The sequence below is a fragment of the Aquarana catesbeiana genome, linkage group LG01 (genome assembly GCF_042186555.1).
Source record: "Aquarana catesbeiana isolate 2022-GZ linkage group LG01, ASM4218655v1, whole genome shotgun sequence".
NCBI classification, from domain to species: Eukaryota; Metazoa; Chordata; class Amphibia; order Anura; family Ranidae; genus Aquarana; species Aquarana catesbeiana.
Genome location: NC_133324.1, coordinates 107,740,461 through 107,758,911, shown reverse-complemented (window position 1 = coordinate 107,758,911; position 18,451 = coordinate 107,740,461). Strand labels below are relative to the sequence as shown.

Here is an 18,451-nt window from a genome sequence, read left to right as displayed (position 1 = left end):
TTCCCCGTGACATCAGAGGGGCGCCCCCCCGTTATTTAAGAACCGTCAGAAGAGGAGAAGCGTCACACAGCGGGAGCCTCCCTTCATGCTATCATGGTTGCGGAGCGGCCCGAGGAGAAGAAGGGAAGGAGACGCCGCGGAGGAGGATGCCGGACGAGAACACCGGAGAAAGAACCAGAAGTACCAGAAGAACCAGAAGAGGAAGAAGATGGAGGAAGAAATCGAAGGAAGAAACCGAAGGAAGATAGAAGAAAGAAGAAGCATTTAAATAAAGGAATTGGCAAAAACTGTCTCTTGTCATTTTTAACATTTTTTACAGTTTTTTTGTGAAATGGTAGGCCCTTACCATTTCACACAGGGGGGAGGGCTGGGATCTGGGGGTCCCCTTGTTAAAGGGGGCTTCCAGATTCCGATAAGCCCCCCGCCCGCAGACCCCCACAACCACTGGCCAGGGTTGTGGGGATGAGGCCCTTGTCCTCATCAACATGGGGACAAGGTGTTTTGGGGGTTACCCCAAAGCACCCTCCCAATGTTGAGGGCATGTGGCCTGGTACGGTTCAGGAGGGGGGGCGCTCTATCGTCCCCCCATCTTTTCCTGCGGCCTGCCAGGTTGCGTGCTCGGATAAGGGTCTGGTATGGATTTTTGGGGGGACCCCACGCCATTTTTTTTTTTCTGAATTGTGTTTGTTTTCTTAATGCTGTTTTTATCAATGAACTTGTATGTATTTTGCCAGACTGACATTTCATTAGAGCCGCACGAAGTGAACCAGCGTTAAAAAAAAAACAAAAAAAAAACAGAGGTGCGCCCGTTCAACCTATGCAAATGCTTTTACGTTGCCTGACATTTACTAATATTTTGCCGGCGCACTGAACTAAAGTATTTGAACAAGCGCAAATGCCGTTTGAGCATGCGCAGTGCATAAATTCACCTCCCGCAGTTTAAATGTATTTGCCGACGCTGCCGGCTTGTTCCGAGAAAGTCACTTTCTCGTTCTATATTGGCCATATTTGTGACTTGGACAGTTAGTACAACACTTCCCCACATCACCCCACATCACCCCCATATTATTGGCACTTCCAGCTTGTTTAAATTTGAAGTTAAACATGCCGTGCACCAGGTCTATAGTGGCGTACAGATCACCTCTTCCCCTGCGCCGGGAAGAGAATAGTAAATGGGGGATCGCGCTGCGTTACCAGCGCAAATGCTTTGTAAATACGAAAATGTCATTTGCGCATCGGCGTGCACCGCAAGTCATGGCACAAATGCTTCGTAAATCAGCCCCCCTGTGTAGTCCTTATCTGTGATATACATTTTATGACATTTGTACAATAAAACATTGAAGTTTTTAGCGCTGTTTTTTTCTCTGTATGAACAAAATAATGGTTGGTCATCTTTGAACACACTACTTTTTTGCCTTTGTTCTGATGCCCCCCAATATCCTTCTGCTCACCATCCTGAGGTGATATTTTGTAGGCCTCATAGAAAACAGATGAGCCCATGAGCCAGTTGTGTGAGGTCACACCTCACCGCCACGTGCAACAGATCGGCTTTATAGCCACCCAGATCACTTCTACTAAAAAACCTGCAGTCTGATGCAGAAACGAAATCCAAACGTAGGGCTAGTGGAAGCTAGTTTGCATCAAATTACTGCCCACTGTAGTAGAAAGGAAGAAAAGCACTGTTCTAGGTTAATCCGCATGCTGTAAGCAAGGTTAGGGTGCTGGCTCTGCTTGTAACCTTGAGCATGTAAAAAGAACACTTGGATGGCTGCACATGCTAGGAAACTCCTTTATTAATCCATAAAATCAGTATAAGTAATGCAGGAGACCTGGAGAGGAGCTATCATGTTTAACACTTACCAGTACTGTAGCAGTAGTAAATGGTTTGCTTCTTGATGACTATGATGTATTCTGAATCTCTTCTTGGGTTGTGTTTTTTTATGGGTAATAATACCTTGATCATGTTATTCATCTTAATTTATGAAATGTAAAGAGAATTTGATGCCCTTGTGCTTTGTGTTCAATTTAGCAAATGTGTTCAAATAATCAGTACATTAATGCTGAGTAACCTCTCTGGTGAGTTTGGCCCTGTTGCTCTGTGTTTTATGTAGGCCATCTATTCCTATTCATACTTCTTGTTATGTCACATGTGCATTAATCATTTTATATCCATGACATTTGTTAATACTGTTGTTACAATTTCCATATGAGCATGGTGCTTATTGATTGTTTCTCCACACTGGTAATTACAGATATTCTAGGCTGCATTACAGTTGTAGTATTTTGCCAAAGTACCCATTTTTGCCCATATCTAATAGATACATGCAAAATCCATGGCCAATTACATGCACAGTAGTGACTCCTGATCCTCTGAATCCGTTTTTACAAACACATTTACCAGTGGTGGATGCCCTTTAGGGCAAATTGGGGATACTTTTAAGCCTCCTGCAGCCTGGCGCCTACATGTTAGGGTAAAAAGAAGCACAAAAGAGATTCATGTAATAAAAGGCTGCTCTATAAGAAGCTTATAAATCTGCTTTAAGGTAAAGTATTTATGGGCGGCACAGTGGTTTAGTGGATAGCACTCTCGTCTAGCAGTAAAAAGGGTCGCTGGTTCGAATCCCAACCATGACACTACCTGCCTGGAGTTTGCATGCTCTCCCTATGCCTGCGTGGGTTTCCTCCAGCCACTCCGGTTTCCTCCCAAACTCCATAGACATGCTGGTAGGTTAATTAGCTTCTGTACAAAATTGGGTCTAGTATATGAATGTGAGTTGGGGACCTTGGATTGTGGGCTCCTTGAGGGTAGGGACCAATGTGACTGTGTGATGTATGTGTGGAGTGCAGCGTAAATTGACGGTACTATATGGGTACCTTAAATAAATAATAATATGTAGCGCTGGTAGATTTTTAATCTACCGCTTATATTAGTGGGTCATCTGTTCTGTACATAGTTCAGATTCAATCTATTGTTAAATTAGCCTCTGTTCCAGTTTGGCTGTGTTGCGTGCAGTTCTACATTGTGCCTTCGGGTGTCGTTGTCACCATAGGTCGGTGTTGGAAAGCAACAAGCTGAAGTATATGAGTGCTCTTCTTTCCCGGAGACAACTCGGCAGAGGTGGTCCTCTGTGTTGCATTCTGGGAGAGGGTATTTATGGGACAGACGCTATGTGCTAGGGAGTTCTACCTCGTGGCCCTCTGGGCTGGAGGGTTGCGTTGCTGCAGCCGTGCAAGTAGGCCCAGAAGCCTGTCTGGGGCCTACTACTGCTGGGATGGTCCTGTGCTGTCTGTCCTGCGGGAAGAAGCCGGACAATTGAGAAGATCCAGGGGAGGACCCATCTTGGAAGGGACCATGCATAAGGCTGGTCTTAAGAAGGGCCTGGTGACTCGATTGGAGGACGCATCTTAATCTAATCCACCGCACAAGGGTTGGCTTAAAGGTTCTGGTACTGTGTTTGCTGTTCATCGAAAACTACTACATCCTGGGGCAGAGGATCGCACAGTTTTGTTCTACTCAAGTCTGTGGCAGAGACTTTCTGTTCGTGCTGTGTTTCGGCTGCTAGGTTAGTGAGAGAGACCTATCCCAACGGGCAAAGATTTAATCCTGAACTGAAGATACATTCATCCCTGGGATTTCAATTCCTTAGTGCTCCACCAAGAAAAGGTATTTGAACTTCCCTGCAACTCTTCTTCTACCTCTTTCCTGCTACTTCTTCCAGTTATCTCCCATTAAAGCATTGGAAAAGTACTAAAGTGACTGTTGCCTACATTGTCAGATAATAAGCTCAACGTGGACTCTAAGTCTGGTATTGGTGAAACTACAGGTAAAAAGGTGACGGTAACAGCCCGCTTTAAATCAGCAGCTCCACCGTGAGTTATTGCTACAAATATAATAGATGAGCATCTTAATGAGACACAACGTACAGCGATAGGAACAATTGTAGACACGCACTCAGGTTGAACTGGATGGACTGGTGTATTTATTCAACGTAACTAACTATGTAACTATGTATTAATCTCAAAATAAAATTACATTCAGTGGCTTATATAGCGTCTGCACCATTGCAATGTATGCTACATTAGGAGTTCATTGACTGATGTCTACTGTTGCACAGAGCAGCTCTTCAACATACCTTACAAGTATCTGTTTTTTCTGCCTTTACACTTGTGCAGATCATATTTTGAGTTATGTTCTTCTCTCCTTCCCATTTTTTGGAACAGGATTTTCTGTCCAGTATGGTTAAATTTGCCTCCATGAGTTTTTCTGATTGTTTATTATTTAGGTTTGTTGTAGAACCCCATCCAGCAACTTCACAAACTGTTCCTCCAACAGGCTCATCAAAATTTTCAGGCAGTGCAAGAATGTTCACAGTGTTTGAAAGGTCTGCGCTTTTATTTAACTGAAAAAACAAAACAAAACATGGAAATCACCTATAGAATATGAAAACATATATTTAACTCCATCAGTTCTGCCCCATGTCAGTTCCAGGTGTAAGTGCTCCCTTGGACCACCAAGGTTGAATTTATATGGAACTGCACTCACAGTCCTAGCTGCAATACAGAGTTTTAATTGTCTCATCATGCCCATTCATAGTTGTCTGAATGTTTTATTATTTCAAATTAGCTTTTTCAAAGTGGCTGTAAACCTTTACATATTCCCAGTGACTTGAGCGGTCTCATGTGATACACAGGGATGAAACATACATCCTACAAGATGTACCTATTTATTTACAACTGTCTTTCCCCTACATCCAAAGTGCAAAATTTACACAGGATCTCTCAGCTCTGAAAAGGAGGGGGGGGGAGCTAAAGTTATACTCAGTGAGGAGGAGAGCTCTGAGAGCTGATTGGATGAAAGAAACACACACCCCTGCACATAGGAACAGAGTTGAGGCTGTCAATCTGCTGGAGATCCCTCCCTTGTCACCATTTTTCTCTTGGTGTCAGAAAGTACACACCAAATTTGGTGTGTGGTTGCAGTGCAGTATTCCCATTCAAAATCCCCATTTGGCTACAAAAAATAAAAAAAAACAGGAATTCAGGAGAAGGCATTCTTGCCTTGCCATCTGAAAAGTGATCCACCACACATCACTTTTCAGAGGGACGGTAGAGACTGCTGGACATCGGATTAGCACTGTGTGTATGTAGGTAACTTTATATTTCTTTTTATTTTGTAACTTTTTAAGAAATACATATTTTTTGAAGAAATTAAGGCCCCTTGACCCACCCCTGTCTCCTAGGGAAAGGGAGCTTTGACTGCTGGAAGATTGGCAGCCAGGTGGGCATTAATCTAAAACAGGGAGTTTAAGTTGGGACGGGATTGGCCACTAAGGCGCGAGGTGACTGGGTGGAGCCGGAACTATAGAAAAGGGCTACACAAGGGCACGTCCCACAACTCTGAGGAGATTCTGACGTCACAAGAGTTGGACAAGTGCTGCGGACGTCACATAAGTTTTCCTTCCTCTGTGGCCCTATCTGGATTTGCGATGGACGAGGACGCAGTGGTCACCCTGGTCAAGGACCTTCTATCAAGAGGTCAGGCGAACTAGCTTATTCCTCTGCTCGCCGGTGGGACTGTTCCCCCTGCTCCACTGGATGTTTCCTCTAAGGACAGGCTGCCAGTTTCCAGGGCTGGTAGAACCACCCGCCCTCCCTCCAGACTGAGTTCCAGTCCTCCCAAAGCTGCAGTTTGGGGTGCTAGATCTGCGTGCTCTTCTACAGCCACGGGTGCTGATGGCGCTGGCTTCTCTCCCCTTCCCCCCTTTCCACCACTCTGCCCGAGGCTCCCAGAGCTCCTCCCGCTGTGGCTCTAACAGTATACCACCTACCTGGCAGCACCTCCCTCGTTCAAGGAGCCCACGTGCCTTGCCAGTGTCTGCGGCCATCCTCTGATGCCGGCCTTGTCCCCTCTCATGCCCGCTCCTGATCCGGTCCGTAGGACACAGCTCTCTGTGCCCTGCAGGGCGGGAGTTGCTCCAAGTCATCTCCTCTCCGATGCGGCAGCCAGCTCAAGTCCCTGCCTGTGTCGGTGATCCCGCTTCTGTGCAACGGGAGGCTGACAGCATGGCTGGCTTCCATGCTCGCCTCTACCCGCGTTCCAGCATGTTTTCTCCCACCGTTATGGCACCTCAAACATAAGCCTCCCCAAGTGACCATGCCACAGGTGACTTGGGGTGCTTCCAGGTCACACAAAGTAATTCAGCGTGTTCCTGCTCTGCACTGTCACCTGCTGCTGACTCTGCATATTACGCCCTCTCTCCTCATCCTTTGGACCTGATCTTTTCACAGAGCTGTTTTTCAACTGTACTGCCTCAACGGGCCACTGGTGCACCTTCAACAGTTCCATCGTCCATTCCCGCTCCTTCTCCTAGAAACCATCAGCTACAGCAGGTGGCGTCAGACATTCAGCGTCTGGGTTCCCTTGCTCAGCCTCCACTACGCGAGTATGATTGTAGCGTGGTTTGGGGTAGGTCTAGTGGGCATGACACTACTGGGTCAGTTTCTATTGAAGGCTGCATTCTTGCAGCTGTCAAATTGGCTCTGCTGCAGTTGGGCGTCACATCAGGTGTCCCCTGGGTCTGGTTCTCATCTGGGTGGCCCCTTATGGTCAGTCTCAACTGTAGGTTTACACTTAACACAGGAGCTTAAGGGAAAAATTTGGCACCGTGAGTTTATTAATATCCTGACCCTGGTGCCTTTGGATAAAGAAACAGTCGACAAGGCTAGGCGTATTGATGTAACTTCTCAGGGGGAAAAGTCTAAGCAGCTTCCTCGCACCTTCGGGAACTGGCTGCAGAGTTTCTGCGCCTATGCAGGGATGCTCTGTGAAAAATTCCTGGAGTTAGGCCCTTTACTATTTGGTTATGTGGCTCTCATCTGGTGAGGGCTTACAAAATATATGATGAGCAGTGCTGGTTCAATTACGATACCCGGTTCCATCAAAGGATGGCTGCCCAGAAGAAATTAGGTTTTGACTGCCAAGACAAAAAAGAGAGAAGGGGTTTTTAGGGACTTTAAGGAAATCATGACCTGGTAAGGTCACCCATTTCCATCCCTAGGCTGCAGAGTTTCTGCGCCTATGCAGGGATGCTCTGTGAAAAATTCCTGGAGTTAGGCCCTTTACTATTTGGCTATGTGGATCTCATCTGGTGGGGGCCTACAAAATATATGATGAGCAGTGCTGGTTCAATTACGATACCTGGTTCCGTCAAAGGATGGCTGCCCAGAAGAAATTAGGTTTTGACTGCCAAGACAAAAAAGAGAGAAGGGGTTTTTAGGGACTTTAAGGAAATCATGACCTGGTAAGGTCACCCATTTCCATCCCTAGGGACTTTAAATGAAATTATGACCTGGTAAGGTCATGTATTTCCATCCCAATCTATATCATGAACAAGGGGGATTAGTTGAGGGGGAGAGTGGGACTTTATATGAAGCATGTGACAGCAAGAAGGTAGTAGGATGAACGTAGAGGAATTTATTGACATAATACTAGAGCATACATGTTACAATCGTAAAATGCATACAATCAAATAATGCATAAATAAATATAATATAACATACAATGTAATATTCATACAAATGATGGATTGGTAATGAGGATAAAAGATTAAGTAATGATGGCTCAAGATACCACATTGACAAAATTCCCTAGTTCACCACAATCGAAATTGGGTAAAATTATATTGGAAACAGTAATGCCTGCTGGACCTAAGGCCTCACTGGACCTGTGGGGGGTGTAAAATATTGGTATACTTGATGAGAACTATATATAGAAAGTTCAAACACAGCGAACGATGGCTCAACGCGTTTCGTGGCTTCCATGCCACTCGTCAGGAGCAAGCACGTGTAGTAACTGAAAGGATATTAAAATGAATAAGGCAGAAAAAGGGCGGGAACAATAGTAATGGGGGAGCGTGGTATGTGAGCCCCCGCAGCTGATATATAGATATACTTACAGGGATTCTGTGCACTGATGGTGTAGTGGCGGGACCCCGCAAGCCATCCAGGGTACCCCCAACCGGGAGCCGTGGCGGGGAGCCCCGCGGAGACGAAAACAGGCGCCAACCAGGGCAGGCATAGGAACCGAGCTGTGTCTATGGGAGGAGTGAGGGAATGAATGTGACTGCCAAGACGGTAGTCTTTGGCTACTGCTCATGTGTCCACATAGGCCAACTTCCTATCAGTCATCTGCCGACGCTTTCACTGGAGCATCGGCAGTGTCCAAAAAAGGCGTCTGCTGGATGTTCAATGAGAGCCACTGTAAGTGGTACACTGCGTGCCGCTTCAAACACATTTGCGCTGGCGCTTACCCAGCGGTCCAATGTTTACGCAAAGGTAAGGTTCCCCTCGCCAAACCAGGTTTCAAGGCCGACCTTCCTAAGCCAGAGTACGCCGGTGGACATTCAAAGGTTGTTTCACTGGCTCCAGCAGTACCCCCCCAGTAGAGAGGCATCGATCTTATGAGACGGATTTGACCTAGAGTTTTGGATCCCCTCAGTACCATCTCAGGAGCCTACAATGGCTTCCAATTTAAAATCTGCATTACAGTTTGAATTGGTAGTAGCTGAGAAAATTGAAAAGGAGCTGAAATTGGGCCGCATGTCAGGCCCCTTTGACTTGCCCCCTTACCACAACTTGCGGGTTTCCCCACTTGGTGTGGCATCCAAAAAGGAGCCAGGTAAATTCAGATTTATCCACCACCTCTCCTTCCCTTCTGGTTCCTCAGTTAACGATGGTATCGACAAGGAGGGGTCCCGGGTGCAATACACCTCTTTTGACTCGGCTCTTTGTCTCCTGAGGTCTGCGGGTGCCTCTGCCCTGTTGGCTAAGGCTGACATTGAATCGGCCTTTCGCCTTCTCCCGGTTCACCCAGAATATTTCCACCTCCTGGGTTGTTTTTTTCCAGGGTAGTTATTATGTGGATATGTGTCTCCCAATGGGTTGCGCTATATCCTACTACTATTTTGAATTGTTCAGTAGTTTTCATGAGTGGCTTTTGATTCTATCCTCAGGCCTGCACTAAGACTTACACTATCTGGACAATTTTTTCTTCATAAGTCCCAAGGATAGTGACCGCTGCCACCGCCTTTTGTCTTCCTTTTAGGAGGTTTGTTGTCAGCTAGGCATCCCACTGTCAGCTGCCAAGACGGAAGGCCCTGCCCCAATCCGGTCCTTTTTGGGCATTGAGACTGATACTGTGCAGATGGTCTTCCGGCTCCCTGCAGATAAGCTGGTTAAGCTTCAGGCCTTGGTTAAATTCACAAGGGATGCCAGGAAGTTTCAGCTGCATCAGCTTCTGTCTCTTTTGGGTCACCTGGTTTTTGCGTGCCACGTGCTCCTGATGGGCAGGGCCTTCTGTAGGCGGCTGTCGTGAGCTATGAAGGGCATATCTGCTCTGCATCATTATGTATGCATTTCAAGGCCTAAACATGATGATTTGGAGGTGTGGTTGTCCTTTCTGCAGACATATAATGGTCATTCTTGCTGGCAAGTGGAGAAAGTGGCTAATTCGCAGCTGGAGTTCTATACTGATGCATCAGGCTCCTAGGGTTTTGGTGCTTTCTTCCAGGGTGCTGAAGCTTGGCCGGCCTCATGGGCCCAATTGGACTTATTGCGGAAGATGACGCTGTTGGAACTCTTTCCTATTGTGGTTGCAGTGGAATTATGGGGGGAGGACTTGAGGAATAGGCGAGTGTTTTTTTGGATGGACAACATGAGTGTGGTTCAGGTTATTAACTGCCTCTCTGCTCGTTCTCCTCCCATGATTTCCCTGTTGCGCTTCCTGGTGCTTAAATGCTTGCAGTTGAATGGTTGCGGGCCAGACATGTACCTGGTGTATCTAACTCTATTGACGACTCGCTTTCTCATTCACAGTTCGACCTCTTCTGCTCCTTGGTTCCGACTGCTGCTCCGGTGGGCCTCCTTTGCCTGAAGTCTTTGTGGACCCTCATTTCCGACGCCTGTTAGACCCTGTCCATGCATCTCTTTCCTGGGAACACTTGGGTATCCTACCGACGCATTTGGGATGACTGGGTGTCAAAGCTGGGCGGTGAGTTCCTTCTTTCCACCCCACAGGACCGACACCTGACTCTTTTCTCTTATCTCATCTACGTGCAGGACAAAGATGTCTCCAGTTCTATGGTGAGTACTGCTCTCTCTGCTCTTTCCTTCTGGTTTAGGCCTCTCGGCTGGGAAGACATCACCAAGTATTTCCTTATTCGGAGGGTCTTAAAAGGTTGAAAGTGTTTGACCTCCTTCCCTGATTCCCGGCGCCCTGTGTTTATTTCACTTCTCACCAACATTCTCTCCACTTTGCCCTCTATCTTTTTCTCTGAATACAATGCTCTTTTACTCCAGCTTGCTTTTTCCTGGGCTTTTATCACGTACCTGATCGGAGGCTGAAATGCTGGGAGGGCTTCCCTTGCGACTAAGTGCAGAGCGCCCCCTGAAGGTGGCACAGGGGGAGCTATACTCAAAGCAGCAGGGGTTGCTGGCTGTGGCAAGCTGAGATGAAGAAGAGAAGTCCACTGGTGGGCAGCTGATGAGCAGGATAGACTGCTGGGCAGGGGTACCTCGGAAGTACCAGATGAGCTTGTGCAGCAGGAAGTACCAGAAGCAGTGTCAGGAGCCAGGCCAGCATTTATACACAGGACAGAAAGCAGTAGCAAAGTCAATGGAACAAGCCAGGGGTCATACACAGGGCAGCAGATCAGAGCGGAGTAAACAGGAACAAGCCAAGGGTCAAGCTGGGGACAAAACAGATCAGATAGGTCAAGGCAAGCCGGGTCGTTAGCAGGTAATCCAAGATAAAAAGAACAGGAACTCAGGAATACACAAGAAGCTTAAGATCATGCAGCAGTTGGTGACGTGTGTGCTTTGGCGCGTGCGTGCACACCAGTGAATATACTGTCCTGGCTGTTCTTGCCCGCACACATGCGCATTAGCGCTGGAGAATTCGTTCTTGTTGATCCAAGATTCTGTTGGCTGACAGTGCCCCCCGCAAGGGGCAGCTTTCGGATGCCCAGGCGTGCTTGCTTCTCCAGATATTTTCTGGAGAATTCACGCAGCAGTTTATGGGCATGAAAGTTATTTGCAGGTTCCCAAGAACTTTCCTCAGGTGAGTAACCCTTCCACTTTACTAGATATTGAATTTGTCTACCTCTCTTCCGACCATCCAGGATGGCTTCCACCTCGAACTCCGTTTCTTCACCCACTGTGATTGGAGGTGGAGGAGGATCTTCTCTTCCAGAAAAGGGGCCAGCGCTGATTGGCTTGAGCAGCAAGATGTGGAAGACTGGGTGAATCTTGTAAGAGCTCGGCAGAAACAATTCAAAAGCCACAGGATTAATCTCTTTTTTTAATTGCAAAGGGACTGATGAACCTTGGGCCCAGCTTCCGGGAGGGGCAAGACAATTTGAGATTTAATGTGGTGAGCCAAACTTTGTCCCCTACTTTCAGAACTGGATTACCTTTCTTCTTCCTATCATAATACTTTTTGTAGTCTTCCTGTGATTTTTTCATGTTTTCTGTAAATTTTCTTGAATGAAGGTTAATCTGTCCTGTACAGCAGGTACTGCTGCTTCTGGAGTGACATGAGGCAAGAAGGACAGATGGAATCCATAGTTCGCCCAGAATGGAGACTGATTGGTGGAGGCATATAGCGAATTATTATAGGCGAATCCGGCACACGGGAGCAAGGTTACCCAGTTATCTTGAGAGAAAGTAGAAAAACAGCGGAGGTACTGCTCTAGTGTCTGATTTGTCCTCTCCGTCTGGCCATTACTCTGCGGGTGATAGGCAGAGGACAAACAGATTTCAATGTTCAAAGCTTTACAGAGAGCTCTCCAAAACCTTGAAGTAAATTGTACTCTTCTGTCGGAGACAATACTGTCTGGCAAGCCGTGCAATCTTACGATCTCTTTGATAAAGACATGTGCTGTATCCATGGCAGAGGGTGTACCTAGTAGAGGCAGGAAGTGGGTCATCTTTGATAGACGATCGACCACCACCAGGATAGTGGTAAAGCCTTTGGATGGGGGCAACTCCACAACAAAATCCATGAACAGCATCTTCCAAGGGCGGTCTGGGATAGGTAGTGGTCTTAGCAGACCCCAGGCTTGTGTGCAGCTTCCCTTATTTCTGGCACAGGTTGTGCAGAAGCCTACAAAGTCCTTGCAATCTTGCCTCAGGTTAGGCCACCAGTAGGATCGCTGAATCAGCTCAGTAGTCTTATGGATACCAAAATGGCTGGCAAGCTGGTGTTCATGAAAAGTCTTGAGGACCTGAAGTCTGGCTCCCATGGGAATGAAGATCTTGTCCCCATGCCACAGGAGTCCTTCCTGCCTTCTGAATGCAGAACCTTTGGATTCAAAGCATTGAGCAGAGGTTTGTTCAAGGGTTGATCTTAGATCAGGTTGAATTAAAAGAAATTCTGAGGGGACAAGATGGTACCAGGGGCAAAAGTCTCTGGAGTTTCTGGAAACATGCGTGAGAGGGCGTCTGCTTTCCCATTCTTGGACCCCGGGCGGTAAGGTGGAAGTTAAACCTCGAAAAGAACAAGGGCCATCTGGCTTGCCGTGGTCTTAGTCGTTTGGCGGATCTGAGGTATTCAAGGTTCTTATGGTCGGTGAATATCATGATGGGAGGAGCTGCGCCTTCAAGTAGGTATCGCCATTCTTCGAGAGCAGCTTTTATTGCTAGTAATTCCCGATCCCCCGCGTCATAATTCCTTTCCGGTTGGCTTAGTTTTCGGGAGAAAAAGGCTACAGGGTGTAGTAAAGCTTTAGGGCCTTGATGTTGTGATATGACAGCCCCAATGGCGACTTCACATGCATCGACCTCCAAAACGTAGGGCAAGACTGGATCTGGATGTTGCAGAATGGGGGCCGAGGTGAATAGAGCCTTTAGCTTATCAAAACTTCATGGGTTCCTGGGACCACTGGAAACGGGTATGCTTATAAGTAAGCTGAGTAATGGGGGCAATAATACCAAAAAAGTCTTTAACAAATCTCCGATAGAAATTTGCAAACCCAACAAATCTTTGGATACCTTTCTTGTCAGTAGGGGCTGACCACTCCAGAATAGCAGATACTTTCTAAGGGTCCATAGCTATCCCAGATGTGGAGAGAATTAAGCCCAGGAATTGGACGTCTGTTCGAATTGACACTTTTCTGCTTTAGCATAGAGCCTGTGTTCTCTCAATGTGGATAGTACCTTCCGGACGTGGGTTCTATGTAGCTCCAAGGTGGCAGAGAAGATGAGGATGTCATCCAAGTATACGATCAGGAAATGATCCAGGGACTCTCTAAAGATGTTGTTTACAAAATATTGAAAGGTCGCCGGGGCATTACATACTCCGAAAGGCATAACACGGTATTCAAAATGAGTTCTGAAAGTGGTCTTCCACTCATCCCCCTTCCTGATGCACACAAGGTTGTAGGAGCCTTGTAAGTCCAGCTTAGTAAAGACTTGGGCAGCACGGAATCTCTGAAAAAGATCGGGAACCAGGGGAAGAGGGTAACGATTTTTGATAGTGATTTTGTTAAGTTCCCTGTAGTCCACACAGGGCCTGAGGGTATGGTCTTTCTTCTCCACGAAGAATATCCCGGCACCAGCTGGGGATGATGACGGGCGGATGAACCCTTTCTCTAAGTTCTCATCAATATATTGACGTAGAGTCTCAAGCTCAGTCTCTGAAAGTGGAAATATTCCTCCAAAGGGGATCTCTGCACCAGGCAACAACTCGATTGGACAATCGTAAGAACGATGGGGTGGCAAAGTGTCGGCTTTCTTTTTATCGAAGACATCTAAGAAGTCATGGTAAACTGGTGGGACGTCTTGGCTGGCATTAGAAACTGGCTGCACGGTCAGGCAACTGGAAGGTGCTACAGGTTCAGGTATAATACAATGCTGACGGCAGTAGGTTGATTTGAAAGAGATATTCCCTGTGTTCCAGTCTATCTGAGGGTTGTGTGCCCGTAGCCAGGGGAGCCCCAAAATTACAGGGAACATTGGACAACAAAGAACATCAAAACAAAGAAATTCTTGATGGCCTGGGTCAATCATGGTAAGAGTAGGCAAGGTCTCTTGAGTAACAGACCCAAACCGCGGTGTAGATCCGTCAGCCAAATGAATTTTAAGTTTATGTTCCTTATTCCGAAGTGGAATCTGAAAGTCTTCAGCAAGGGAAATGTCCAAAAAGCAGCTGCAAGCCCCGGAATCGATTATTGCTGGAAGTCTGACCTCTCCTCTTGCCAACTGTAATGCGATATGGAGAACACGGTTAGTTGGAGAAGGTTTCCGGACTTGAAAGCTAGTAGAGTTGCGGAGAGGAAATCTACTGGGCCTTATAGGACAGTTGGGAAGGATATGTCCAATGAAGTTTCTCGTTAGGGGTCAGGAGTAGATCGAACTGCGCCAATTTGCATAGGCCCTCTGTTGGATGTGACCGAAGTGGTGGGTGCAGGAATAGCTGGAACTGAAGGCATCATCCAAGAAGGCCGGAGGGATCGTGCACGTTCAGACTGTCGCTCCCGCAGGCGCCTATCAAGTTGGATGACTAGCTGGATGAGTCCTTCTAATGTGGTTGGGGACTCTACTCGTGCAAGTTCATCTTTGACCAGTTCAGACAAGCCAAGCCGGAATTTAAATCTGAGAGCGGCCTCATTCCACCCTGTGTCGGCAGCCCAAGTGCGAAAGTCCACGATATAATCTTCTACAGGGCGCTGCCCTTGCTGCAAGGCATGAAGAACAAGTCCACTAAATTAATAGCGGGATTTCTTTGCTCCAATAACTGATGGGCCCAAGACTGAGGTTCATTGGACAGCAGGGAAATAATAAATCCCACTTTAACAGTTTCTAAGGAAAAAGTTCTTGGTTGAAGGGCCATGTAAAGTAAACAGGTATACTTGAATGCTCGGAACTTCCTTCGGTCACCGGAGAAGCATTCTGGAGTAGGTACCCTTGATTCAGGGGATGAAATCATCATAGGAGACATCGTCTGGTTCTGAAGGTGAATCTCCAACTCGTAATAATGTCCTTGTAGGCTCGTCACTGCTTGGGTAAGCCCAGCGACTTGCTGGCACAGAGTCTTGAGCGGGGAAGCACCTCCGTCAGCCTCTGACGTTACTGGGTGCATGATACTATCACGTACCTGATCGGAGGCTGAAATGCTGGGAGGGCTTGCCTTGTGACTAAGTGCAGAGTGCCCCCTGAAGGTGGCACAGGGGGAGCTATACTCAAAGTGGCAGGGCTTGCTGGCTGTGGCAAGCTGAGATGAAGAAGAGAAGTCCACTGGTGGGCAGCTGATGAGCAGGGTAGACTGCTGGGCAGGGGTACCTCAGAAGAACCAGATGAGCTCGTGCAGCAGGAAGTACCAGAAGCAGTGTCAGGAGCCAGGCCAGGGTTCATACTCAGGACAGCAAGCAGTAGCAAAGTCAATGGAACAAGCCAGGGGTCATACACAGGGCAGCAGATCAGAGTGGAGTAAACAGGAACAAGCCAAGGGTCAAGCCGGGGACAACAAAGATCAGATAGGTCAAGGCAAGCCGGGTCGTTAGCAGGTAATCCAAGATAAAAGGAACAGGAGCTCAGGAATACACAAGAAGCTGAAGATCATGCAGCATTTGGTGACTGCTGCAGCATGTTTTAAATAGGATACTGGCGCCTGGAGTCTCTCACGTATTGCGTGTGCTTTGGCGCACACGTATGTGCTTTGGCGCACGCGTGCACACTGGTGAATATACTGTCCTGGATGCTCTCGCCCGCGCGCGTGCGCATTAGCGCTGGAGAATTAGTTCTTGTTGATCCAAGATTCTGCTGGCCATAGATGCCAGTTCTCCTGCGGGTTAGTCCCTGACAGCTTTCTTTGATTTCATGTCCCTCCCCGGCTTTGGTTTGAATTATCGGTGATTCATTTGTTCATTGGGCTGCTCGCCGTGCCAGCAACCGAGGCTATGTGGGAACTCTGGGATTCCCACCTGCCATTACCAGGATCCCTTGGCGTGGTCTTCAGGGCCTGCGTTGGTCACAAGTTTTGCCCGAGTTGTTACACCTCCGCAAGTTCGTCTCTGGTCCCATTGTTCTGATCATTCATGCAGGGGGTAACGAGGTAGGTTTTGCTCAATCTCTCAATCTCATTTCCTCCATTAAGCATGATATTACGCAATGTCGTGCCACTTTCACCAATCTAACCATCATATGGTTGGAAATAACCCCCCCATCTGGTTTGGGCTCATCACATTACTGGTGACTGCCTGGAGCAGTTTTACTGCAAAGCAGATGCCCAGGTCTCTAAATTTGTCTGCAGGATCGGTGGCATTGTAGTGCACCACAAAGATCTTGAGGGTGATAACAGCAATCTACTCAGGCCCAATGGGGTACATTTTATCGATATTGGCCTTGATATTTTTAATTTGAACCTCATCGGTGGTATTGAACAGGCGCTGGCTGCTTTGGGGCGCTTGTTAGTGTACCACTGACATGTGTGTGTGGCGGTTTTACATGGCCAGCAATGGATATTGCTTCATGGGCTATGCCCTCAAGTTTAAGTCTGGGATCAGTTTAATGCCTGTCTAACACTGATGGTGGAGACAGGCTTCTGACTATCTGTGTTTGTTTTGGATGCTTACGGTATAACTGTGACTGGTATTGTTATGGGGTATGTTGAACATTGTTACAGTTGGTAAGTTCAATAAAGCTGTGACCTTGCCCTAATTCCAACTTCAATAAGTCTGTGTGTCTTTTCTGGGGGGCAAGGTTTTGGTTGGTAATAGCTGGTTAAAACATGCTTATGTTTCTCAGCAGTCATGTGTGTTCCCCCTAAACTTGATACGAAGCACATGGGGTGCTATCTGCATGGAAAGCGAGGGTATGTGTGTGATATCAGACCACAAGCACTTTAGCAGTGGCGTAGGGTTGCTACCTTTTCTTCAAGCCAAACCCAAACACCTTAGCAGTGATTGTGATAGTGGCGGGCAAAGAGCACACAGCACAGACAGGCGCAGACGACAGGAATCATCACTGGGTTTGACGATACCCTGCTGAGTTCCCGCACTGGCTGGCTGCATCCCAGGCTGGACTTTTTTTCCCACAGAATAGGTGCAGGAGCTCAACCATGAACCCTCCCCCCCCTCTTCCCGAACATTAAATAGTGGGTTTGGCTAAATTGCAGTGGGAGGGTCTTAAAGTGTGCTACAAAATGAGTGCAGGGATCATCAGGGCACTGTATTTACAGAGTGCAGGGATCATCAGGGCACTCTATATACAGAGCGTACGGATCAGTTCTCTCCCACTACTCCTTTTCATTGCATTTTCATGAACCCGACCCCCCCCCATCCACCCATCCTCAGCTCTGAGCCATGTTTACACCCCCTCTACTACCTTCATCTTCTCCCCCCTCCCTTAAAAGTTTCACCATCCTGCACAAGTGCACATGCCTTACATGCCTTACCATTTATATCCCTTACATGAGACCCTGTGATGTGAGGCTAGGAGTCCGGTCCACCTCTCTCCATTGCAGCAAGCATTATCTTGCTAAAGCCTATTTGACCTTTTTTTCATTAAATTGGTCAACTCCATCAGGTAAGCTGACACCCGTTCTATGAGCACTTTTTGGGTGTTTTTCAGTGATGGTGAAAGGATTCTGCTGTCCATGCTTTGATGTCAAGATCCAGACAAGGATTTCACTTCAACTATTTGTATATTTATTGATGGACTTTTATGTTCTCACATATTAATTACTTGCTGTAATTTTGTTTTGTCTTTTAATATGTTCATTTTATTTATCAATATTTGAATCACTCGTTGTGGTATGGTTGTTTAGCAATCACTTTGTACTATTACCTTCAATGGTTGTAGTCATAGCATTTAAACTTATCCACTTTCGATTCACTTAGGAAGGCTGGTGCATTGTGAATTATGTATAAGGTTTTTGATATTTGTGTTTAGTACTTGGTTTATATATATATTTTTTACATATATCCAGCGCTCCCCCTCATTTTCTTTTTTCACTTATGCACTGATTATATCTTCATCCAGTTAGAGTGTAGCTGCTTAATTATACTTTATTTAAATGTATTAACACATTTTGGCGTGGAATCTTTTTATATATTTTTATATATGCCTTACCATTGTTGTACTAAAGTGATGTACCTGGCCGCACATCCCCCACATTATAAGCGCTGCCTCTCTGTAGCCAGATCATCTGGGGGCGTTGGCATCCAGGCCCCAGGATAAGAGAAGGTGCAGCCTACCTTCCGGCCCCCCTCTGGCCAATGACAGTACTGCACTCAGGGAGACAAGCTGGTAAAAAGCTCCAATCCTAGGAGGACAGATTTAACTGACAGGTAGGGAGGGACTGACTGGTTTTGTGTCCGGGTGTCAGATGAACAGAAACCCGGGCAGAAGTGTCAAAAACCGGACTGTCCGAGTCATTCCCGTACAGGTGGCAACC

General features: G+C 47.0%; 1 protein-coding gene across 1 annotated transcript in view; it reads right to left on the bottom strand.

The window, feature by feature from the left end:
- LOC141133347 (granzyme A-like) overlaps positions 1 to 18,451 on the bottom strand; it is a 212,875-nt gene that overhangs the window by 15,150 nt on the left and 179,274 nt on the right. Inside the window, exon 4 of the mRNA XM_073622682.1 lies at positions 4,134 to 4,400. Within this exon, the coding sequence (XP_073478783.1) occupies positions 4,134 to 4,400 (267 nt within the window). The remainder of the gene's footprint in view (positions 1 to 4,133; positions 4,401 to 18,451) is intronic.